Source organism: Podarcis filfolensis (assembly GCF_964270895.1).
Source record: "Podarcis filfolensis genome assembly, chromosome: 4".
Classification (NCBI taxonomy): Eukaryota; Metazoa; Chordata; class Lepidosauria; order Squamata; family Lacertidae; genus Podarcis; species Podarcis filfolensis.
In genome coordinates, this window is record NC_139607.1 from 100446016 (window position 1) to 100470642 (window position 24627).

The following is a 24627-nucleotide window of genomic DNA, read 5'->3' on the forward strand; positions in this document are numbered from 1 at the left end:
TAAATCCAGGAACAAAGGCTGTTGTAGCCCAAGAGCAGGACACTCTAACCTAGCAAATCCTTGGAGCTGTCAACATCCCGATCGGAACGTTTTTCTGCTCCGAAACGTCTCGGATAAATAGCAACCCTCGAGGCTCAGAAGAAGATTTTTAATGTCAAAGTGCCTTTTCTCCAGGGTCCAAGAGCTGGAAAGAAAGAAAGGATGGGGGAGGGGAGAGCCAAGGGCAATATCAGCCAGGAAACCTAAATATTCAGCAGATTCACTCGGTTTTTTTGAGGGGGGAGGGAGAAGCAGATGGTGTCGCAGAGAAAACGAGAAGCAGCAAAACAGGGTGATGACTGCCAGTTCTTGGATTAGGCAGCATCCAAAATGCTGGGAGCTTTTGAGTGACTTGAAGCTCTTCATGACGCAGCATAAAGAGTGACAAAAACATTTTATTTTTATTATTATTATTATTACTATTACTATTATTATTATTTTGGGGGGCTGATGCTATTTTCAGGTCTGATTCAGTCACATACAATGGTACCTTGGTTCTCAAACTTAATCCGTTCCAGAAATCCGTTCCAAAACCAAAGCGTTCCAAAACCAAGGCGTGCTTTCCCATAGAAAGTAATGCAAAACCGATTAATCCGTTCCTGACTTTTAAAAGCAACCCCTAAAACAGCAATTTAACATGGATTTTACTATCTAATGAGACCACTGATCCATTAAATGAAAGTAATAATTAATGTACTGTACTATAAAATAAATAAGACAGTATTGTAGATGATAAAAATTAAAATTAAATGACAGTCATTGTTTGGATGGGGGTGCTTTTATCCATTTCCTCAGTCAATCAGGAAATCAATCAGTAGCTGAACTGGGTTCCACACAGCCACAAAAACAAATTAACCGAAAAAGCCACAAAAACAAAAGCACAAAATAAATAGCAAAAACAAAAGTGCCAAACTTAATCCGTTCCGGAAGTCCGTTTGACTTTCGAAATGTTCGAAAACCAAGGGAGCAGCTTCTGATTGGTGCAGGCACCCCGGAAACAATAGCTGACAGCTGCACTGAATGTTCGGCTTCCGAAAAACATCTGAAAAGCAGAACACTCACTTCCGGATTTTTGCCGTTTGAGAACCAAGATGTTTGAAAACCAAGATACAACTGTACTGGAACTGCAGTCCATTTGGCACTCTTGCATAGCAAGCCTGCTTCCCTGAAAGCTCGAATTCCTTGCAGTAAGTAAAGCGATGGGAAACAGCACTTTGAAGTGTGCGATAACCCAAATTTGTCAGGTTTACAAAAAGAGTAAAACAATGCAACTGTTAGTAAAAACAATCAAAACATTGAAAAAGTGAATTCCAAATGCCATTAAAATTGGAATTCATTTTTATAAACAGTGTATTAGGTTAAGTTTAGGTTAACTACAATAACAATCATGTAAAGTTTAGGTTTTCCGTTTGTTTGTTTGTTTGTTTACATGGGTGTTTATTTTTTAATTATTGTTTGCACTTCCTATTTTACCTTGTGCACTTACAATTCCATACTTACTTTTCAATAAAAAATATTTTAAAAATTCAAAAACTTAAAAGCAGCAATAAGCTAAAAACACACCAGCATTCCAGATATCCGAGTAGCCAAGTCTAAACAAAAATGACCCTACGTCCTTGCACCTTCTCCCACTATTTTCAGTGCGTGGAAGAACTTCCCACTCAACATTTTAAAGCACAAACTATTAGGACGGCCCATTGTTAGTGGATATTAGTGACACGATAGCAGATCTCTCACAGAGGTCGGCCTTTCTTGAAATGTTAGCGCTGTGTTGTTTTCCTCGCCCCGTATTTCTCGCCTGGCACCGAGAACCAAAAAGGCCCTGCAGAAATGTTTGGAGCCTCTCGTTCGGTCTTACAAACAAGCAGCAAAGAGCAAATTGCTTTTCCCAGAAAGCTGCCGCTTCCTTCTCGGAAACAAGCGAAATTCCCAGCAAAGCCAATTCCCCCAGGCATTCTGAATTTGCAAGGATCCGGCCGAAGGGAAGCTTTTGAAAAGTTCACCCCGGTCCCAAACAGCAAGGTCATCTCTGCAACGCTCCTAGCTGCCTTCATCTTCACATTCCCTGGACGGCAGCCAGGACGGCTGCACTGGACCAGGGGTCAGCAAGGTTGACCTCGCCTGGGCCGGTTCACTCCAGCAGAGATCGCTCCGTGGGCTGGATTGCACGCACACCCGTAATTTCTGGCGTCTGCGCAGACATGATTTTTGGTAAAAATAAATAAATATTTTTTATTAGAAATTTTAACAAATCATATTGTTGTTGTTGTTGTTTAGTCGTTTAGTCGTGCCCGACTCTTCGTGACCCCATGGACCAGAGCATGCCCGGCACTCCTGTCTTCCACTGCCTCCCTCATGCTGGTAGCTTCGAGAACACTGTCCCACCATCTCATCCTCTGTCGTCCCCTTCTCCTTGGGCCCTCCATCTTTCCCAACATCAGGGTCTTTTCCAGGGAGTCTTCTCTTCTCATGAGGTGGCCAAAGTCTTGGAGCCTCAGCTTCAGGATCTGTCCTTCCAGTGAGCACTCAGGGCTGATTTCCTTCAGAATGGAGAGGTTTGATCTTCTTGCAGTCCATGGGACTCTCAAGAGTCTCCTCCAGCACCAGAATTCAAAAGCATCCATTCTTCGGCGATCAGCCTTTTTTATGGTCCAGCTCTCACTTCCATACATCACTACTGGGAAAACCATAGCTTTAACTATAAGGACCTTTGTTGGCAAGGTGATGTCCTTGTCCCGTAGTTTATGTGTCAGTTTTGCCAGTTCTGCATAGTCCATCAATTTCTCTTGCCATAGTTCTTTAGTCAGGATTTCCTCGTTCTTCCATCCTTGTGCTATCAAGACTCTCGCCACCGTTGTCGCATACATGAAGATATTTTTCAACTTCCTTGGCAGGTCTTTCCCTACAATCCCTAACAGAAATGCTTCAGGTTTCTTAACATATGTTAGATGGAACATTTTCTTCAGTTCATTGTATATCATTTCCCAGAATTTTTAAATTTCGTTACAGTCCCACCACATATGGTAAAATGTCCCCTCCTTTTCCTTACACTTCCAACACATATTTGAGCGAGTTTTGTGCATTTTTCCTAATTGCACTGGTGTCATATACCATCTATGCATCATCTTCATATAATTTTCTTTTAACAAAGAGCAATCTGTAAATTCTAAATCAATTTTCCATAACCTTTCCCAATCTTCCTGCGCAGACACGATTTCCGGTGCCGCGGAAGCGAGTCCCCGTGCTGTGCTGTGCCGGTTTAGCACAGCATGCAAGGACTCACCAAGCAGGCGGCCCAGTTCGGGGGCGGCTCGGGGGCTGGTTAAACAACCCCCGTGGGCTGCTTGTGGCCCATGGGCCTTAGGTTGCCGACCCCTGCACTGGACAAGCATCAAACGCTAAGGGGGAGAAGAGCCGCCATTTGGCTCAAAGCAGTTGCTTAGGCTCCACATAGAAGCTCCCCTTCACCGTCCCAACAAATGCGCTTCTATTCTGGCTGCCTTGTCAAGGAGCCCTGCTGGAAAAGAGCCAGGGGCCATCAAGCCCTAAGGTGGCCAGTTAGGTATCTCGATGGCTTGCTTGCCTTTGGGTTTACCCAGCCCCCTGACCTTGATATTTGCTTTATGAATGGTCCGTGCCATCATTTAAAAGGGGGAAAAAACAAGCCCAGAATAAGCCACTAGATGTGTGGACTTCCCCTGGATCGGGGAACTTTTCTTCTTTAAGTTCTCAAAGTTCTTAACCGAGGTTGTCACCTGAACTAGCCAGATGCTCAACCGTGAATCAATCACAGCCAGTCAATCCTTTGAAAAATAAGACTTTAGAACTGTCTTGCCCCAAAATGGCAATTAGGCATTCTGTTTTGGTGACTGTAACCCTGGTTTAAGGAGGACTATAACCCTGGTTTGAGGTGGACCGTAACCCCAATCTAAGGAGGACTGTTTTTTGTCGTTTAGTCACTGTAACCCTGGCTTAAAGGTAAAGGGACCCCTGACCATTAGGTCCAATCGTGGCCGACTCTGGGGTTGCGGTGCTCATCTCGCTTTATTGGCCGAGGGAGCCGGCGTACAGCTTCCGGATTATGTGGCCAGCATGACTAAGCCGCTTCTGGTGAACCAGAGCAGCGCACGGAAACGATGTTTACCTTCCCACCGGAGCGGTACTTGTTTATCTACTTGCACTTTGTGTTTTTGAACTGCTAGGTTGGCAGGAGCAGGGACCGAACAACGGGAGCTCACCCCGTCACGGGGATTCGAACCGCCAACCTTCTGATCGGCAAGCCCATCTGAGTTTCTAACACTGCTTGCCTGAAGTAACAAAGATGGCACATCTCAAGCCTGCCTCGTGGCAAGCTGGCTTACTCAGAGGCTTTGAAAACAAGACGAAAAATGCCTTGCTATATGGGAAAAAACAAAGAACATGTAAAATTTTGCATATCAGCAATGAGATGTTCCTACACACACACAGGTAGTGTGCGGCTCAGAGTTAGTTAACTGAGGAAGTGCATTGGGGGAAATCAATTCGCTCCGCTCTCCTCCCTGAAGAAGAGAGCTTTCGACATTTCTGAACTTTCCAAGCGAAGCTGAACATCATGTTTTGTTCCCAGCATGCAAGTGGATTATGGGAAACAGGCAGCAATCTCTCCCCCCATTCTCTGTGCGGAAACAGAACCTTTACCTCTGAAGACCTATCCAAATTTTGACGCAAATGCTGATAAGCTTAGAAGTGAACATGGCACAGTCGGCCTGCAAATATATTGCGCAGCTCCAGGGAGGGAGCATCCAGCTCAGCGCCTGCCTTGCATGCAGAAGGTACCGGGTTCAATTCCCGGTGTCTCCAGGTAGGGCTGGCAAAAGCTCTTGCCTGTAACCCTGGAGAGCCACTGCCAGTCAGAGTAGACAAAATGGAGTCGGCAAAAAGCAGCTCCTTCTGTTCTTATATATTTTTAAGCAGCAGTTGTGGTGCAAGACAGAAGGAGGGCACCAGGTTGGGGAAGACTGCAGGGCAGGAAATCTAGATAGCTATGCCTAAAAAAAGAAAAAAAAATGAATCCCTGTTCGGTCGTGGTCACAAGAACAGTTAACGAAGTAAGCAATACAGAAGGAACCATTTTGGAGAAAAAGGGAACAGGCACATACAATCACGTTTTTATTTTAGTATTGTTAACATTTATCTACATATCGCCATCAGGGCACAGGGCTCCGTGCACAATTAAAACAATAAATTCTGCCACTGCCTTTCCATAGGTCTGGATTATTATTCGGTTTCAGCACTTCATGTCTTGTGCTACTTACAGTGGTACCTCGGGTTGCAGACGCTTCAGGTTACAGACTCCGCTAACCCCAGAAATAGTACCTCAGGTTAAGAACTTTGCTTCAGGATGAGAACAGAAATCCTGGTCCGGAGGCGCAGCGGCAGCGGGAGGCCCCATTAGCTAAAGTGGTACCTCAGGTTAAGAACAGTTTCAGGTTAAGAACGGACCTCCAGAACGAACTAAGTACATAACCCGAGGTACCACTGTATATTCCCAGTAGTGATGTATGGAAGTGAGAGCTGGACCATAAAGAAGGCTGATCGCCAAAGCATTGATGCTTTTGAATTCTGGTGCTGGAGGAGACTCTTGAGAGTCCCATGGACTGCAAGAAGATCAAGCGTATCCATTCTTAAGGAAATCAGCCCTGAGTGCTCACTGGAAGGACAGATCCTGAAGCTGAGGCTCCAAGACTTTGGCCACCTCATGAGTAGAGAAGACTCCCTGGAAAAGACCCCGAGGTTGGGAAAGATGGAGGGCACAAGGAGAAGGGGACGACAGAGGACAAGATGGTGGGACAGTGTTCTCGAAGCTACCAGCATGAGTTTGACCAAACTGCGGGAGGCAGTGGAAGACAGGAGTGCCTGGCGTGCTCTGGTCCAGGGGGTCACGAAGAGGCAGACACGACTAAACGACTAAACAACAACAACAACCACTGTATCAACTTTAGTAACCGGTTTTTGATCTGTTTGTCCCATGCGTACAGCTGAAACAGATGCTTCCAGCCGCTGTCGCATGTAACCTGCATGATATGTTATACACGCAATGAAAATGTTTGGGTAGGGAGTGTGAGAAATCCTGCCCCAAAGGGCATTCAATCTGCAACAACAAATATGAACGATGTGATTTTTTAAAAAGCCATGGTTTGAAATGCAATTTTCACAAGCCATTACCTTCAGGTACGCTAAAACAGCTGCGCCTTATTTTGTGACCTCATCTTAACGCATCGGGAGAGGTCCCTAAGTTGTGTACTCAAGACAACGCAAATGTCCCTAAGTTGTGTACTCAAGACAACTGCAAGTGAGGCATTCACGCCTCTCGACCATCCTTTCATACCACTCGTTCTTAGAGCTGAAAAGGCAACACTATTCATGCCAGCAACATTACATGCTAAAAGTGGCCTTGCATAATTCTTTTAAGTCCCTGCAGATATGAAGCTATTGTGTCAGGATGAAGGCAGATTAGAACCATTCCCTCCACTAACAAACTCACAAGGTATGTGCAGGATTTTTCCTGGGCAAGCAGGAGCGTCCAACACAATGTGAAGTGGTACAGCCCAGTGACCGCACCATTTGAACCTCCAGATAGTGTGATTCATTTTTGCCTCCACGTTCCATCTTTCCAAAGACCTTGGCAGACAAAGTAGTTCTCCCCCTCCTCATTTAATTCCCACGACGGCCCTGTGAGGTAGGTTAGGCTGAGAGGCAGTGACGTGCTCTGGTTATCTCCCACCTGGACTACTGCAATGCGCTCTACGTGGGGCTACCTTTGAAGGTGACTTGGAAACTGTAATTGATCCAGAATGCAGCAGCTAGACTGGTGACTGGGAGCGGCCGCCAAGACCACATAACACCTGAAAGACCTTCATTGGCTCCCATCGTTCTGCCCGGACATGGAGGTCCAGCTCCAAGGGCCTTCTGGCGGTTCCCTCCCTGCGAGAAGCCAAGTTACAGGGAACCAGGCAGAGGGCCTTCTCGGTGGTGGCGCCCACCCTGTGGAATGTCCTCCCATCAGATTTCAAAGAAATAAACAACTATCTGACTTTTAGAAGACATCTGAAGGCAGCCCTGTTTAGGGAAGTTTTTAATGTTTGATGTTTTATTGTGCTTTTAATTCTGTTGAGAGCTGGCCAGAGTAGCCTTCTGGCGGTTCCCCCATTGTGAGGGTTACAGGGAAGCAGGCAGAGGGTCTTCTCTGTGGTGGCACCCTCCCAATGTCAAAAGAAACAAACAGATGACTTTTAGAAGACATCTGAAGGCAGCCCTGTATAGGGAAGCTTTTTAATGTTCTATTACAGGCACCCCCAAACTTGGCCCTCCAGATGTTTTGGGACTACAACTCCCATCATCCCTAGCCAACAGGACCAGTGGTCAGGGATGATGGCAGTTGTAGTCCCAAAACATCTGGAGGGCCAAGTTTGCCTATGCCTGGTGTATTATGTTTTAATATGTGTTGGAAGCTGCCTAGAGTGGCTGGGGCAATGCAGCCACATGGGCAGAGTATAAATAATAAAATTATGATGGTGATGATGATCACTGGTGGTGGGGGGAGAGGTCACAAATGAACCCTGAGCCACAGGTGTCATCTTTCTGGTCCCAGAGTTGGAGCCACAAAAGCTTATTCTGCCTCACCAGCCCTGCCATGGTAGTTCACCACTGCCAGCCGCTCTGGTTAGGCTCAGGAACTAACGAGCTCGTTAGGCACGCGTCTGGGATGCTCCATAGCTAAGGATCACTCTATTTAGTCGCCGATAATTGAGTGGTGTTTATTTGATCTCCGTTTCGAAGATTTATGGGGTTTTTTATTTCTTTCCATGTGGCAAGAGCAGAATATTAAAGCGATTTCATCGATTTCCTTTGAACACACTGAATGGAGAAGGAAATCCAACCTGCTCAACATTTTAGCGCAATGCTCGGGGATGTTGCAGCAGCTGACATTGCTGGATGTGCAAAGGGTAAAAAGGAGGAGGAATGGGCATGCGAGGGCAGTAGCTCAGGGTAGGAGGTCTCGGGTTCAAATCCTGACCCCAGTAGCCTCTTCTTCTTAGGCCCAGCTCCGCCATGGTGACCCTCCTTTCCTTGCAGCAACACGCACTCAACAGTGCTTGAGAAAGACTCCCTTTTGAGGAGGAGAGAGAGAGCTTTTCCACAAGTGTGAGCTTACAACAGAATAGTGTTGGCCTGAATATCATAAGGAAATAAAAAGAGAATGCTAGATCAAGTCAATGGTCTAGTCCGGCAGCCTGTTGTCACAGTGGCCAACGAGATACCCATTAGATTATCTAAGCGGCTCTCGGTCCAGTATCCCTGTAGGAGCGTCTCCACCCATATTGTCCAGGCCAGACACTGAGGTCCAGCTCCGAGGGCCTTCTGGTGGTTCCCTCGCTGCGAGAAGCCAAGTTACAGGGAAGCAGGCAGAGGGCCTTCTTGGTGGTGGCGCCCGCCCTGTGGAACGCCCTCCCACCAGATGTCAAGGAAATAAACAACTATCTGACTTTTAGAAGACATCTGAAGGCAACCCTGTTTAGGGAAGTGTTATGTACTGAGTTGAATAGGAGCCAAACTGCAGCAGTCTGATTGGTCCTAGAACAATAGGATCCAAAAGGCAGCAGTCTGATTGGTCCTAGAACAATAGGATTCAGAATGCAGCAGTCTGATTGGTCCTAGAACAATGCAGCAGTATGATTGGTTGGCAGGAACCACCCAATCATGCTCCAGATAGAAGTGAATCCACAACCTGATTGGCTTACAGAATTCCGGAATTAGCCAATCATGTGCAGCCCATTGTGTAAATAATGTATATAAAGCAGATACTTTGAGGGGACTTCGATTCATTCCTCCTCACCACTATGAGCTGAATAAAGAGCATGAAATCACTTTGCGACTATTTCAGGAAGTTTTAAATGTTTGATGTTTCATTGTGTTTCTAGTGTTCTGTTGGGAGCTGCCCAGAGTGGCTGGGGAAACCCAGCCAGATGGGTGGGGTATAAATAATAAAATTATTATTATTATTATTATTATTATTATTATTATTATTATTATTATTATTAGAAACCAGCAAGTAGGATCCAACCACGAGAGCAACTCTCCCCTTCTGTGGTTTCCAGAAACTGGTATTGAGAAGCAACATTGCCTCTGTCCATGGAGGAAGAGCGTAGCCATTCTGGCTAGTAACTACTGATAGCCCTCTTTTCCTCTTTTAAAGCCTCCATCAGATGTCAAAGAGATAAACAACTACAGTGGTACCTCGGGTTACAGATGCTTCAGGTTACATACGCTTCAGGTTACAGACTCTGCTAACCCAGAAATAGTACCTCGGGTTAAGTACTTTGCTTCAGGGTGAGAACAGAAATCATGTGGCAGCAGCGGGAAGCCCCATTAGCTAAAGTGGTTAAGAACAGTTTCAGGTTAAGAACGGGCCTCCAGAATGAATTAAGTACGTAACCAGAGGTACCACTGTACCTGACATTTAGAAGACATCTAAATGTTCAGGGAAGTTTTTAATGTGTGACATTTTAATGTATTTTTAAATCTTTGATAGAAGCCGCCCAGAGTGGCTGGGGAAACCCAGGCAGATGGGCAGGGTACAAATAATAAATTATTATTATTATATTATTATTATTATTATATTATTATCCAAGTTGTTGGCCATGGCTGCTTCCTACAGAAGCGAGTTCCACAGTTTAACTGTGCGCCGCATGAAGGATTGTCTTCAGAGCACTGCCACCGAGCTCAGATCCTGCCTGCAATCTCCCCAATGTGGATCGCCACTGCGAGAACTAGATCCCGGCCTAGGTGGGCTCGATCCAGCTTCCAGCTCTTTCTTAACTTCTTCTGGTCCTCAGGGTTCGCCACGCTGCTCCGGGAAATATAGGGAACACACAGCCTGCGTGGCAGCAGAATGCGCAGGCGGCGCGACCTCCCTCGGCCCCCCTCATGTTTGGGAAATGCTGCTAGGGAGCTGGAAAACAAACAGGACTCAGTGGCGGAGAGATCAAGGCGGGAGTGTTTACAAAGGCCGTAAGTAATGAGAAAGAGCACTGGGAGCCACAGCAGAGCACCATGCGTGTTGACGGCTGCGCTGCAAAGGGATGTTGGCAACGCCTAGGAGAGGCTCTCGGGCGTTCCAGTTGCAAAGCCAACACTCGGTGGGTTTAATTTTGGAGGTGCTTAATTTTTGCTGTTGCTGGTATTACTTTTTTAAATTGTTATTGCCAAGCCTGATTACGAGTTAGGTGGAGGTGGTTCAGTTTTACTGCACGCTGAGATGTTTTTATTTATTGTTGATGACTAGGGCTGGGCAATATCTGGTTTTCAACATTGCGATATAGCACCAGCTAAAAGTCGCGGTATTTCAGACATCATGATGTATCAGTGTAAAGATGGAGCTACGCAGAGGCATTGCCTGGCTGCACAGTTTTTCCCATATTATGATTTTTGCACAGAATACGTACACACACACACCATGATTCATGATATGTCACCAGGACAAAATTATGAAACCCAACATCGCAATATGGACTTTAAACCTGTTTTGCATGACATATAGCCCAGCCCTACTGATGACTACTTTTTGCAATTATGTAAATCTTTTTTCCATTGTGAGCAGACTTGAGCCTGGTTTAACTATGGAAAGGCAGCATACAAATAAATGCCAATGAAAGTGGAAGTTCCCTAAACTGGTTTTCACAAGGACTTGTTTCAGATTCACCAGTTCATCACAAATCCCAGGCTCCTGGCTTGAAGCAGGTTTAGGATTTGTGATAATAAGCTCAGACGCTACAAGAGGCAAATGGAAAGGCCTCTGATCTGCTGAAGGTTTTAGAAGCAGGAGGAGCTAGACAGGAGGAAGATCGCTGGAGACGACATTGTATGTTGATGGAACCTTCCTCTTTCTATGAATTCTGGCAGGTGAATCACACAACTGATACGGAGCATCTCTCTCTCTCTCTCTCTCACACACACACACACACACACACACACACATACAATGCAATTCAGCACAATCTGGTCCAGCTGCAAAAGCAACCCCCAATCAATCAATATCTGGACTAGACGGGCTTCTGGTCTGATCCAGCAAAGCTTTTCTTATGGTGTTAGGGTGCCAACCAAGCAGTTTGTGTACCCCAGCATCAATCCTGGGTTGCAACACTGGCACGACAGGCTACAGCTAAGGACCCCGATGATGGAAGACACAGGACCAGCCGAAAGGGAAAGCGCAATGGAATTTTGCTACCATCAGTTAAGAGCAGTGGTCCCCAAACTAAGGCCCGTGGGCCGGATAAGGCCCGAGGGACTCGTTTATCCGGCCCACAGAGACCCCCGCCGCCTGCTGCCTGCTCTTACTGGCGCTGCGCTGCGCAGCTGCCCACTTCCGGGTCGGAGGAGCACCGGAAATAGGATGTGCGCATGGCAAGCGTTATTTGCACATGCGCAAGCATTATTTCCAGTGCACATCTGGGTCGGAGGAGGCCCGTGCACATGCGCACAAGCTATTTCCGGTGCTCCTCCGACCCGAAAGTGTGCACGCATATGGGCGCACGCTCCCCCGCCCTCTGGCTCGCCGCGCGATCGGAGCTGGAGACACTGGCCCAAGACACGGTAAGTTTGCTGAGCCCTGGTTAAGAGCATCAGAAGAGCCTGCCAGATCAGGCCCATCAAGTCCAGCATCCTGTTTTCCCAGGAGCCGAGGGCGGAACTTCCTCCCAGAGATGCTTTGCCTCTTTCCAAACATCGACATCCTCCTCTCAACAATTGAAAACGCCCTCGTTTATTCCAGTGGGGTAGGAGAGCTGAAAATAATGCTTTGGTTTCAGATAGTAGCTGAGTAGGAGACTCTTAAAAGCCCCAAACACAAATGTTCATGGCCCTCTAGCAGATATGGTGGCTCACTAACCAGAAGTGAAGTCTTTAGCGTTAACTCTGGAAGAGAGGTGTGGAAAATGTTTCTGGCTGTATATCCAAAACAATTAATTTTGATACTAACTATACTATACTACTGCACTGAAATGTTTAAATGGTTCCTTGATTGTCCTTGAATCTTCCCGCTACACTTACCATCCTCTCCTGCCACATGCTTTGAGGACGACTGCTCTAACCACTACGCCACACTGCCTCTCATATATCCAAGGCGGGGCAGGGGAGAGAAAGGGGAGCGGCTGGGGCGTCATCTTGGTTTCAGCGTTTATATTTTGAATCGGGTTTGGTATTGCAATGTTTACGTGAAAGCGTCCAGAGAATCTGGTCAGCCATCGACCAAGTGCCATGAAGATTAAAAACACCGTATTGGCCCGAATACAGGCCGCACCCAAATATAAGTCACACCTTTAGAATTAAAGGAGGGGGGGGGGAGAGAGAGAGAAAGACTATACCTGAATATAAGCCGCTCCCTTAAAATTCCGCAGGCACTCACAACCGTTCTGTTTTACCGTATGTCTGTTTCAGCAGCAATATCGTAAAAGAGCCAATTTTTGTAAGTTAAGCCGCACTTTAACTTTTCACGGACGGAATCGGGGGGGGGGGGGGAGTGAGGCATATATTCAGACCAATACGCTAATTATCCATTTCTACTCTTCCAAAGAAGAAAACTGGAACCAATAAGGCAGGCACCCCCAAACTCAGCCCTCCAGATGTTTTGGGACTACAATTCCCATCATCCCTGACCACTGGTCCTGTTCGCTAGGGATGATGGGAGTTGTAGTCCTAAAACATGGGAGTTGTAGTCCTAAAACATCTGGGGGGCCGAGTTTGGGGGTGCCTGCAATAAGGAGATAAATGAGCTGTCCCTGGAAACTGAGGGTGCAGTCTCATGCACCAGGCTAGGAGGCAGCCAAGTCAGACTGGTCTGCCTAGTTCATTATTGTCTACACTGACTGGCAGCCCTGTCTCTCCAGGGTTTCAGACAGAGAGTGTTTGAAAGAAAAAAAGGAAAGGAAAGCCATTCAGCTCATGTCCTTCTCTACTTGTTGTGAACTAGGCAGGAATTACTTCAGAGCAGACATGGTGATCACTGAACTGTAAATCCATACACAAATCCATTTTTCTTTACAAATCCCGAATACGCCGTGAACTTGGCCACCGTTTTATTTCCTAGGGTTTGGGAAAAGGAGGCCCACAGTGAACCTGTCAGCAAAGGCAACCATAATTTTAAGCGGCTCTCCTCCCTGCCACAGCCCCGGTGCCGAACAGCGCACAATCTGTCACCAGCTCAGGCATTTCGCAAAGAAGGGGTGCAGCACACCAGAGGCACTTGAGAATGTGCTCGAGAAATGGCTGCATTTGTACACACACACGCCAGAAAGAGCCTTGCTAAACGCAAAAACCTCCGCCTGGTCCAGCACTCAGGCCCCAAACGCAGGCAGGCAGCCAGCGTGCGTCTGATAACTTGACAAGCGGCAGCCCCACACTCTCATAGAATTGGGTGGGATCCCCAAAGGCCATCTAGTCCAACCCCCTGCAATGCAGCTGAAGAATCCCTGGGAGATGGATATCCAACCTCGGCTTAAAAACCTCCACCGCCTCCCAAGGGAGACCGTTCCACTGTCAAACAGCTCTTCACATCAGAAAGTTCTTCCTGATGTTTGGTCGCAATCTCCTTTCCTGTAACTTGAAGTTATGGGTTCGAGTCCTGCCCTCCGGAGCAGCAGAAAAACAAGCTTGTTCCCTCTTCCATGTGACAGCCTGTGAGATATTTGAAGGTGGCTCTCCTATCTCCTCTCGGTCTCCTCTTTTCCTAAGCATACCCAGCTCCTTCAACCGTTCCTCATCAGGCTTGGTTTCCAGACCCTAGGTCATCTTGGTCGCCCTCCTCTGCCCACCTTCCTTCTTAAACTGAGGTCCCCAGAACTGGTCACGGGACTCCAGGTGGGGTCTGACCAAGGCAGAATAGAGTAGGACCACTACTTCCCTTGACCTCCCCGGCCCCCAACTCTCGGCGGTATACTACCCCATAACATGGAGGTTCTGTTTTACTATCATGGCCAAGGTCCGCAAAAATAAAAACGTAAATGATTCAGAGGGATATAAAAGCCATCAGCCTTCAACCTGCCTCAGCCTGTTGGGCCAATGCAGCCCCAATTAGTTATAACCATTTCACCCCTTGCTGGGAACTAACTGGCAGTCAATAAGACATGGAAGACTTCTGGGCGAGACCTTAATATCACCAGCAGGTTGTGCGCAATTTTTATTATTTATTTTTTAATTATTAGCTTTTCTACAGAAAATCTGGAGGAGACTCTTGAGAGTCCCATGGGCTGCAAGAAGACCAAACGTATCCATTCTGAAGGAAATCAGCCCTGAGTGCTCACGGGAAGGACAGATCCTGAAGCTGAGGCTCCAAGACTTTGGCCACCTCATGAGAAGAGAAGACTCCCTGGAAAAGACCCTGATGTTGGGAAAGATGGAGGGCGCAAGGAGAAGGGGACGACGGAGGACGAGATGGTGGGACAATGTTCTCGAAGCTACCAGCATGAGTTTGACCAAACTGCGGGAGGCAGTGGAAGACAGGAGGGCCTGGCGTGCTCTGGTCCAGGGGGTCACGAAGAGGCGGACACGACTAAACGACTAAATAACAACAGAAAATCTGAATCCTGGTTGAAGGAATAAAGGCTGGCATATCTGTGCCAATGATGTTGTGCGGCTGCTGTGAAAAACACATGAGCAGCATTGATCCCGCCACAGACTCCTCACCTTATGGCAGACAAGCCACAGCTCAACCGTAGAGCATCTGCCTTGCGAGCCAAAGGGGGCAGGTTTGATCTCTAGGTAGGGCTGAGGATGCTCAGGAGCGCCGTTGTTGCCAGTCAGTGCTGGCAATACTAAGCTAGGCAGGACAGGGGTCTGATTCAACAGAAGGCAGCTACTTCCTATGTTCCGAATACCAGCCTGGACACCCCTTCCAACCTTCTTTTCTGGCTCTCCCGAGAATGAGTGGTGTTGTTGTTATTTAAATTTGCATAAAACCAGGAACCCCCAACCTCTTTGGTGCTAGTCATGCGAGCCTGCACAGCAGATACACACTCACTCAGGAAGAACCTACACCAAAACCAGCGCGATTTCCTTTGCAACGCACCTGCAGAGCTGTTCCTAACTTCCAGATACCCTTTTACACCATTCCCGAGCTGTCTCCCAACGCCCCCCGCCCGCTTTTCAAACCGGCGCCACCCGCGCCCCCTCTTCACACGTTACGTTTTGCGCGCGTGTATCGAGTGCGAACGCAGCCAAACACGTGCCGCACACACTGCATCAACGTGACCGGAGCCGTCGCGCAGCCTCCGGGTGGGAAGACACCGCGGCTTGCTGCTGCTGCTGGGTCCACGTCGCCCATACCCGGGCTCTAACGCTCGTCGGAACGCGCCCGACGCGCGTCCCAAGCGCGCTGCTCCGCAGTCCCGCTCCGGACCCGCATCTCCCTCCAGGCGCGGCCCTGTGAAGCCCCCCACCCAGGAAAGACCCCCAGCCAGCCCACCTCCCTCTCCGCGGAGCGCGGCGCACTCACCGGGTGCCTTTGTCGCCCATGGCCTCGGCTGGCGGCTCTGCTGCCGGGCGCGGAGAAAGCGAGAGACCGGGGCGCGCTCCTTGGTCGTCCGTCGGCGGGCGATGGGGCTCGGCTTCTCCCGGCCTGCGCAGCCCGGGCAGGGCAGGGACGGAGCTCCGCCCGGCGGCGGCGGATGCTGCGCGTCGGGAGCCACCAGCTGCAGCCAGAGCGCAGCGCGGCGACGGAGCGAGAGGAGAGGGAGCGGCGCCCGCCTCGCAGCAGGAGTCCGCGCGGGGGCGGAGAGGGAGCTGCCCGCTTAGAGACGCCCTGACCTGCCTCCCCCGCTCCTTCTTCCGGGCCGGGATTGGAGCGCCGCCGCCGCCGCCGCCGCGTAGGGACCGGCCGCTCGCGAGCAGCAGGAGGAGGAGGAGGAGGAGGAAGAGGCGCAGCCAAGCAGCAGCCCAGGCGCGCGCCCCGGATTCCCCTCCTCCGCGCGCGCGTCACGAGCGCCAGACCGCCGAGCCGGCAAACAAAAAAAAAACCCAATCCCAAGGATGGCTCGTCCCCGCCTGATCTCGACACGCGGCGCGCCTTCGGGACGCGTTCACACGATGCCCCGGCGCGGAAAGGAGCGAGGTTGGCAGGCTGCTAGAATTTTGGCTTTTGAGGAAGGGAGATGGGGCGGGTGGGGAGATGCGTAGGATTGTAGAGCTGGGAGGGACCCGAGAGGAGGGTTGTTAACTCGGTCCTGGCAAAATACAGTGGTACCTCGGGTTAAGTACTTAATTCGCTCCGGAGGTCTGTTCTTAACCTGAAACTGTTCTTAACCTGAAGCACTGCTTTAGCTAATGGGGCCTCCTGCTGCCGCCGTGCCGTCGGAGCACGATTTCTGTTCTCATCCTGAAGCAAAGTTCTTAACCTGAAGCACTATTTCTGAGTTAGCGGAGTCTGTAACCTGAAGCGTATGTAACCTGAAGCGTATGTAACACGAGGTGCCACTGTAAAGGACTGGGAGGGGCAGCTGGGGGGCGATATTTTTCCCCTTTGGTGCTGAAGTGACTTCAAAGCAATCCATTACAGCCTATTGCAGCCTGACCCTCTGGAATTTGTCACACACATGCCAGCACACACACAGGAATGTGTGAATCTGTCTGTGCTTGGGAACCCAGAGTTTAAATACATGGCCTTTTGCACACCCTCTCAAACACATGCATTTGGAGAGGACCCCTAACCTGGGGGAGAGAGGGGACCTGAAATAACGGAGAAAACTCTATCAATACAGGACGTGGCATTTGACATTTGAAATATGGGACAATCCTGTATTATAAAGAACAGGTGTCAATCCTCCCTGGGGGTGATCGAATTCTAAATGGCTGCAATGCAGGGATCTTTCGCCCACAGTGGGGCTTGAACCCATGAACTGAGAGTAAGAGACTCTGCCGCTAATGGTTGGCATCTGCCTGTTCATGCCTCAGGATTCGAGGTGCCTGCTGCCGCCCTTCTGATATTGTCTGAAATCCAGACACCTGGGCAGGAACTTCCCCAGTGGCGTCTGTGAGAAAGGCTCTCATTCTGTCAATAAAGCTTTCTTGTTTTTGCACTTTCACTGAAACCAAGCAATGAGGATGTGATGGAAGACCCTGAACAAACACAGGGCAGGCCAGACGCCAGCCCTTTCACAAGCGCAAAGGCCCACCCCAAAGTGCGTAACTCAAGCCAGTGAGCCCAGCTGCAAATAACATGTCGTGGGGGTTAGAGAGTGTGTGTGCGCTTGTGAATATGCAGGGTGGGAACAAAGAATGCAGCCGTACCTCCACTCTGGAAACTCCCTGCCCATTGAGATTAAGGCAGGTCCCTTCACCGTATTGTTTTTGGCACCTGCTAAAAATATTTTCTGTTCAGGCTACCTTACCCAGGCATGGAATGTTGACATGTATTTTATTTTTTAAGCTGCCAGTTTTGATGATTAAGCAGTATCTAAACCCAATTAAATAGAATGAATAGGAAACTGCGGTATGAGATCATTGGCCCATTCAGCTCAGCAATGCCTGCACTGACTGGTTCTCCCAGCCCTTCTTGGAGACGCAGGATTTGAACCCAAAACCACCTGCATGCAAAGCAGATGCAAATACTGGAATTACACATTCGGAATTCTAAACCCACCCAGAAGCTGCTGGTGTGGTGCAGGTAATATGATTACTGTTTAGCAATGTATCGGGGTGGGGGAGCATTTTCATCCCCCCAAGGGCCACATTCCTTAATGGGCGGCCTTGTGGGGGCCAGAGGTGGGCGGGGCCAGAGCCAAAAGAGGGCGGAGCAAGGGATCTGACTCCTTATCTTTGCACAAGAGGCTACATTCCAGCCACATGATGTACTGTGCTTGTTTGCAAAAATATGTTCATTAGGCAAAACTGCATACAGAAACTTGTATATTAAGAGAAAAAACACACGTTTGGGTTATTCTTTTCTTTAATTGCAAACTGATCCAGAAATGTGAACTATGGAAAAATGAGAAACGGGGAGAAAACAGGAATTGACTGATTCGAGCTGGCAGGAAGTGCAGTGTTTGGATGCCTGACTCAGACGCTTTGCCCATCTAACCCAGTCTTGCACGCTCTGGCTGGCAGCAGCTCCAAAACCTTGGGCAAGGACTCTTTCCTTGTCCTACTGCCCAAGATCCATTTTATAATTTAGAGACGATGGGACTTGACATGGGGCCTTCTGCACTCAAAGCATGTGTTCTGCGTAGACACGGGTCTAGGATCTAGTGGTCTCTCATGGAGAGAATCAGGCCAGCCAGCCCAAGACTGCCTTTCTTGATGGAGGCAGCTCTCCCAGGCTGGCAGCAAAGACGCCATGCGCTTTGAACAGAGATGCCAGGACCTTCTACCAGCTTCTAGCTGCAGCTCTGTTGACCAGCCTAGTTCTGTTCCATGTCAATTCTGCATGTGCTCAATCTTTATTCTCTCCCATTTCCTGTGGATTTTACACACACACAAAAAAGAGCTACATGCTTTCTCAGCACCCCTCCTAAAAAAAGCATCTCATATACATTTTTCTCATTTTTTAAAAAAATGAAAACTGCATTTCAAAATTTGGAAAAATGTTACAGTACTCTCTTTGTCTGCAGTTACCTTCCCTAAGGACAAAGTGCTCCATCATCTGTCGCTCCATCTCCCATTATCCAATATAAAAGCCATCCGATTGCTCTCCGACTCTCACAGGCTTCTCTCCCCGTCTTGTGGCAGGGAGTTCCAAAGGCATCGGTTTCTTCAAGGAGTGCTTTCCCCAAGCATCGGAGCCTGGGATTGGCCCAGGTGGCCCGAGAAATGAATCAATGGTTCTCAGTCAGCTGAGAAGCTGGACGTCAGAACTGCGTAGGGGGACTGGACCTGGGTTCACCTGGCACGCCATTCCAGCTGCCACCAGGCACACAAGGGGGGAAAGGGCTGCTTAATCACAGAATTGCAGGGTAGGAAGGGACCATTAAAGGTCATCGAGCCCAACCTCTGCATCTGACTTGCTGGAACTATAGTGCAAAGGAAGACTCACAAGGCACGTGTGGCTATTCTCAGACGCTTACACCCGCTTTTGGCTTGCTGACTCTGATCTTGAACTGTATCCTGTTTCCAAAAGTGGCTGTTCGGATGCAAAGCAGGAAGCTGGTTACCTTCTTCACTTCCTTGTCCTCAGCACCTACAATTCAGAGGTACACTGCCTCTGGAGAAGGATGCTCGTTTGCTTGTTTTATTGCTAACCATTTTTATTTCCTGCCCGGCAACAAAGTTCTCCTGGCAGCTTGCAGTAAACTTTGAAGTACAGTGGTACCTTGGTTCTCAAATGCCTTGAAACTCAAACAACTTGGAACCCAAACACTACAAACCCGGAAGTAAGTGTTCCGGTTTGCGAACATTTTTCAGAAGCCGAACATGCTCCATTTTGAGTGTTACACTTCCGATTTGAGTGCCACACTTCTGTTTTGAGTGTTACGCTGAGGTCTGTCTGTTTTGGGTATTTATTTTGTTTTTGTTTTTACAGCTTTTTTGTTTAGTTTCTGTGACTGTGTGGAACCCAGTTCAGCTACTGATTGATTGATTGTGTGACTGCAGTACATTGTTTGTTGCTTTCATTTTATGGTCTCTAGACAGTAAAATCCACTTTAAATTGCTGTTTTAGGGGTTGTTTTTAGAAGTCTGGAACAGATTAATCCATTTTGCATTACTTTCTATGGGAAAGTGCGCCTTGGTTTTGGTACACCTTGGTTTTGGAATGCTTTGGTTTTGGAACGGACCTCTGGAACGGATTAAGTTTGAGAACCAAGGTACCACTGTATAGCTATTATTTCCAGCAATGATTAGGTTCCACTGATTGCTCTCAAATTTGTCCAGCTCTCTTGCAAAGCCGTCTCGGCTACCAAAAGTCTGCAGGCAAAAGCTGGGAACTGCCTTGCCTTTTGCAGACCCTCCGTGATGGCTGGAGTCTCTTCTCTCGGACCTGAAGGCGCTGTGTGCCAAGCCCACCTTTTCCTTTCCTGTCCTGGCTGTTTGGAGACAGAAGTCTGTGCTTACTTGAACATGGGGAGCGAGCCCACAGACTTGTGACGTCCCTGGACATTCTCTTGAGCCCAGAGACCAGCAGCAACAGACACAGGTAGGCTCAGAGGGAGACAGGAGCCTGAAATTGTTCTCATCTCTATGTGGCCACAGGGTGAGAGCTCAGCTCCAGAGGACCACCTTCCTGCCTCGGTCCACGCTCCCAATGTAGGCTCCAGAGGGGCTCCAGGCCACAGCGTTCACAGGTGAGCTGGAGGCACATGGAAGGAAAACAGAGAGGCACCATGATGACATATCACACCCACTCCTTGGACCATGTTAAGAGGATGCTACATTATTAGGGACGTGGGTGGCGCTGTGGGTTAAACCACAGAGCCTAGGACTTGCCGATTAGAAGGTCGGCGGTTCGAATCCCCGCGACGGGGTGAGCTCCCGTTGCTCGGTCCCTGCTCCTGCCAACCTAGCAGTTCGAAAGAACATCAAAAGTGCAAGTAGATAAATAGGTACCACTCCGGCGGGAAGGTAAACGGCGTTTCCATACGCTGCTCTGCTTTGCCAGAAGCAGCTTAGTCATGCTGGCCACATGACCCGGAAGCTCCTTTGGCCAGTAAAGCGAGATGAGCGCTGCAACCCCAGAGTCGTCCACGACTGGACCTAATGGTCAGGGATCCCTTTACCTTTACAATTATTATTATTATTATTATTATTAATAATAATAATAATAATATATATACTGCCCTATATCACAAATGTCCACAAATTCTAGGCAAAAAAAAAGGTAAAGGACCCCTGGATGGTTAAGTCCAGTCAAAGGCAACTATGGGGTTGTGGAGCTTATCTTGCTTTCAGGACGAGGGAGCCAGCGTTTGTCCACAGACAGCTTTCCGGGTCATGTGGCCAGCAGGACTAAACCGCTTCTGGTGCAACAGAACACTGATGGAAGCTAGAGCACACGGAAACACCATTTACCTTCCTGCCGCAGCGGTATCTATCTACTTGCGCTGGTGTGCTTTCGAACTGCTAGGTTGGCAGGGGCTGGGACAGAGCAACGGGAGCTCACCCCATAGTGGGGTTTTGAACCGCCCGACCTGATCAGCAAGCCCAAGAGGCTCAGTGGTTCAGAGCACAGCGCCTGGGGGTCTCAGGGCGGTTCACAGAATAAAATCAAGATCTAAAACCACAAAATACATAGTAAAAATAAAAACAACAACCCAATAGCCTCCCACCAAAAAAAACCCAAAATATTTTAACAGGGCATAGGATGTCAATAAGATCAACCAAAAGCCTGGTTAAAAAGGAACATTTTTGCCTGGCACCTGAAGGTGTATAAATGAAGGCACCAGGTGAACTTCTCTGGGGAGAGCATTCCACAGACGGGGAGCCGCTGCCTTATCACCTTGGGACCAGGTTACCTATGAGATCACCTCCCGCCGCATGTGGCGACTCAACCACTTCAACCGGCGGAACAGGCACTGCTACAGGCGCTGCAAAACACCTGTTCCGCCGTGTAGCTGTGGAACTCCTTGCCTCTTGATGTCAGGCAGGCGTCTTCGCTGTACTTATTACAGTGCCCACTAATAACATTCTGTTTAGACAGATCTACCTGGATGTTTAGAAAATCAATGTGTGCTTTAATTTTTTTAGCCAATGGTTATTTTCATTTGTGAAAGTTTTGCATTATCTCGCTGTGTTTTTTTTCTTATTGATAACTTTATTGCTTTTGCTTTGAGGTGTTTTTATAGTCAAGCGGTCACGCTTCCCTCTAGGATGGCTAAGTGGGGCCAGGTTGCAGCTGTGAGCAGTGCCAGGACAGGAAAGAAATTTCCTAGGGGACAGTGGCCTTCGATGCACACCGAGTGGGCCTCGCGCATCGAAGGCAGGCTGGTTGAAATTGCACAAGTCAAATCATGCAAGTCGCATCATCCAAGCAAAGCAGAGACCTTTAAAGCGTTTTAAGCACCGGGTAACCCCAAAGGATAGCTCAGTTGGTTAGAGCATGGTACTGATAATGCCAAGGTTGCACGTTTGATCCCCGTATGGGACAACGCCATATTCCTGCATTGCAGGGGGTAGAACTAGATGAATCTTGGATGATCCCGTCCAACTTTGTGATTCTGTGACCTTTTAAGCTCTTTGCCTTGCTTGGATAATTTGACTTGCACAAGTTCAACCAGCCTGCCTTCAAGAGCACAGTTGGAATCGCGCAAGTTAAATGCACGTAAGCGTCCTTTCGGCAGATGGCATGCTTCTGTACTCTTGTTAAAGCAAAGTGTGTTGGGGAAATGACAGCCTGAGATAAAAGGGAGAGGCTCTTTTTTCAAAAAATCTGGATTTTGGCATGCTGCAACCCCTAGAAGGTTCTCACCTGTGCACTCCAGGCAGGCTGGTCTCTAGCTTCCCCGTCTCCATGTTCCACAGGTAGAGAGCGCCGTCTGCGGAGCCAACCAGGGCATAGCTTTTATCGGGGCTGGAGAAAGAGGGAAGGAACGCCTGTCAATCAGTGGGATGAAGAGGGATACCTGGTTCCAGGGCCAGGTTTAGTTTTGATAAGGCCCTAAGCTACCAAAGGTAATGGGGCCCTTTCTATGTCCAGCTGTCCTTTGCCAACAACAAGTGGGCGCTGTTTTTTGTGTTGAATATATGCTATATGGTAATTTATGGACCTAACAGGTATCTAAAGCCATTTGCAGATGTTGTCATGCAGCCAGTCCATGCAGAATGTAAAAGTAAAGGTAAAGGGACCCCTGACCATTAGGTCCAGTCATGGCCGACTCTGGGGTTGCGGCGCTCATCTCGCTTTATTGGCCGAGGGAGCCGGCGTACAGCTTCCGGGTCATGTGGCCAGCATGACTAACTCGCTTCTGGCGAACCAGAGCAGCGCACGGAAACGCCGTTTACCTTCCCACCGGAGCAGTACCTATTGATCTACTTGCACTTTGATGTGCTTTCAAACTGCTAGGTTGGCAGGAGCAGGGACCGAGCAACGGGAGCTCACCCCGTCATGGGGATTCGAACCGCCAACCACCTGATCGGCAAGCCCTAGGCTCTGTGGTTTAACCCACAGCGCCACCTGTGTCTCTTTATATATAGAAAGGAGCAAACCAGTGATATTTTAGGGAGCAGACTAGCAGGCGGGGCCCATGACTTATATCATAGGAGCCTACACAACAGAAAGCACTGTTGCTGTATGTAGGTTTTATTTTATTTGTTTTTTATCTTATATTTTGGAAATTAACATCCAGGTGTTTTTTTCCTTTAAATTTTTTGGGGGCCCCCAAGAGAGTGGGGCCCTAAGCTATAGCTTGTTTGGCTTATACGTAAATCCGGCACTGGTTGAAGTGAAAATCATCTGAAAGTTACCAGGCTGGCTGGGGAAAGCTGGATGATCTCCTTACCTGTTTACTCCAAAGCGCCAGAGACTCACCTAAATACTGCTTTGGTCCCATCGGAACCGCACTTGAATCCCTCAGCCCTATGGAAACAAAAAGGTTGTCGTGAACCCTCGCCAACTCTGTGCAAACAGAAAGTGCGACATCTCATCCAGGTTCATATGTTTCAACGACTTACATACTGGTCAGATTTTCCTGTGATACCTGATAACCAAAGGATCTTAAAAATCCATCCCTGTTAGGAACAGAAATGAGAAACCTGCCTGCAGGTTTGTTTCGGAAACAGGCTGAGCTCTTTCCTCAAACCAAGGAGAAGCCAGAAATTCTTTTCCGGCTTCAACTGCAATCTGAGCTAAAGAATATTTTGGGTGCTTCTAGCCTCTTCTTTGAAGGCAGCAGGCAATTACGCCGATAGCTGAGTCCTGGTTGGAAAATATCTTGCCAGCAACTTTAATTCTCAACCTGAGAGGTCCATGTTCAGTTTTGAGTTGGGGTGAAATGAACGACGCGTTGTTTTGGCAGAGGAACGTGCTGAACTCCCATCTACAGATGCAGAGATGGGGAGTGGGTGTGAAGATCAACTCTCCTCCAAGCCTGATGGTTCTCTGAAAATGGTCCCCCTTCTTCCATGAGCACAATCAGGTTCATGCAGGGCTGGGAACTTCCTGGTACCCTCATGTTGTGCAGTTCTGCCATTAAATTTGGAGAGGACTCTCGTTTTTGAGCCCGTTCCTGTGGTCATACTCAAATCCGACGATGCTAATATCTGAGTTTCACATCCTGCCAAGCAGCTGGTCTGAAGGAGTCACAAAAGGGCCTTCTCGGTGGTGGCACCCACCCTGTGGAACGCCCTCCCATCAGATGCCAAAGAAATAAACAACTATCTGATGTTTAGAAGACATCTGAAGGCAGCTTTGCTTAGGGACGTTTTTAATGACTGATGTTGTTGTTACGAAAAAGGAGCAATGCTGCTGAGTGCTCCAGATGGCTGGAAAGCCAAACAGGATGTTGATGTTATGGGACTGTACTGTGGGAACAAAGGACAGTCTATTATGTGCACTGAGCACCGGATGTTAGCTCAGAGTGTCACATGACCCTGTACTGGAAGTACATGGGAGGAGTTATTCTCTCTCTGTTATTG

At 48.5% G+C, this 24627-nt stretch overlaps 2 protein-coding genes across 6 annotated transcripts in view; both read right to left on the minus strand.

Moving 5' to 3' along the window:
* Nucleotides 1-16031, minus strand: part of ARRB1 (arrestin beta 1) — a 117816-nt gene extending 101785 nt beyond the window's left edge. Inside the window, exon 1 of one of the 3 annotated variants that reach the window (XR_014547124.1) lies at nucleotides 15566-15956. Coding sequence is in view for 2 of the 3 variants with exons in the window: in XM_083609993.1 (XP_083466119.1) it covers nucleotides 15566-15585 (20 nt within the window). In the remaining variant the exon portion in view is untranslated. Of the gene's footprint in view, nucleotides 1-15565 lie in introns of all 3 variants that reach the window. The other 2 variants (XM_083609993.1, XM_083609992.1) reach the window with 2 other exon arrangements.
* ATG16L2 (autophagy related 16 like 2) overlaps nucleotides 1-24627 on the minus strand; it is a 164386-nt gene that overhangs the window by 91601 nt on the left and 48158 nt on the right. For 2 of the 3 annotated variants that reach the window (XR_014547116.1, XR_014547117.1), the window contains exons 16-18: nucleotides 23522-23569; nucleotides 22463-22564; nucleotides 19802-20347 (exon numbers count right to left, since the gene is read on the minus strand). Coding sequence is in view for 1 of the 3 variants with exons in the window: in XM_083609916.1 (XP_083466042.1) it covers nucleotides 20260-20347; nucleotides 22463-22564; nucleotides 23522-23569 (238 nt within the window). In the remaining 2 variants the exon portion in view is untranslated. Of the gene's footprint in view, nucleotides 1-17995; nucleotides 20348-22462; nucleotides 22565-23521; nucleotides 23570-24627 lie in introns of those variants that run through there. The other variant, XM_083609916.1, reaches the window with a different exon arrangement.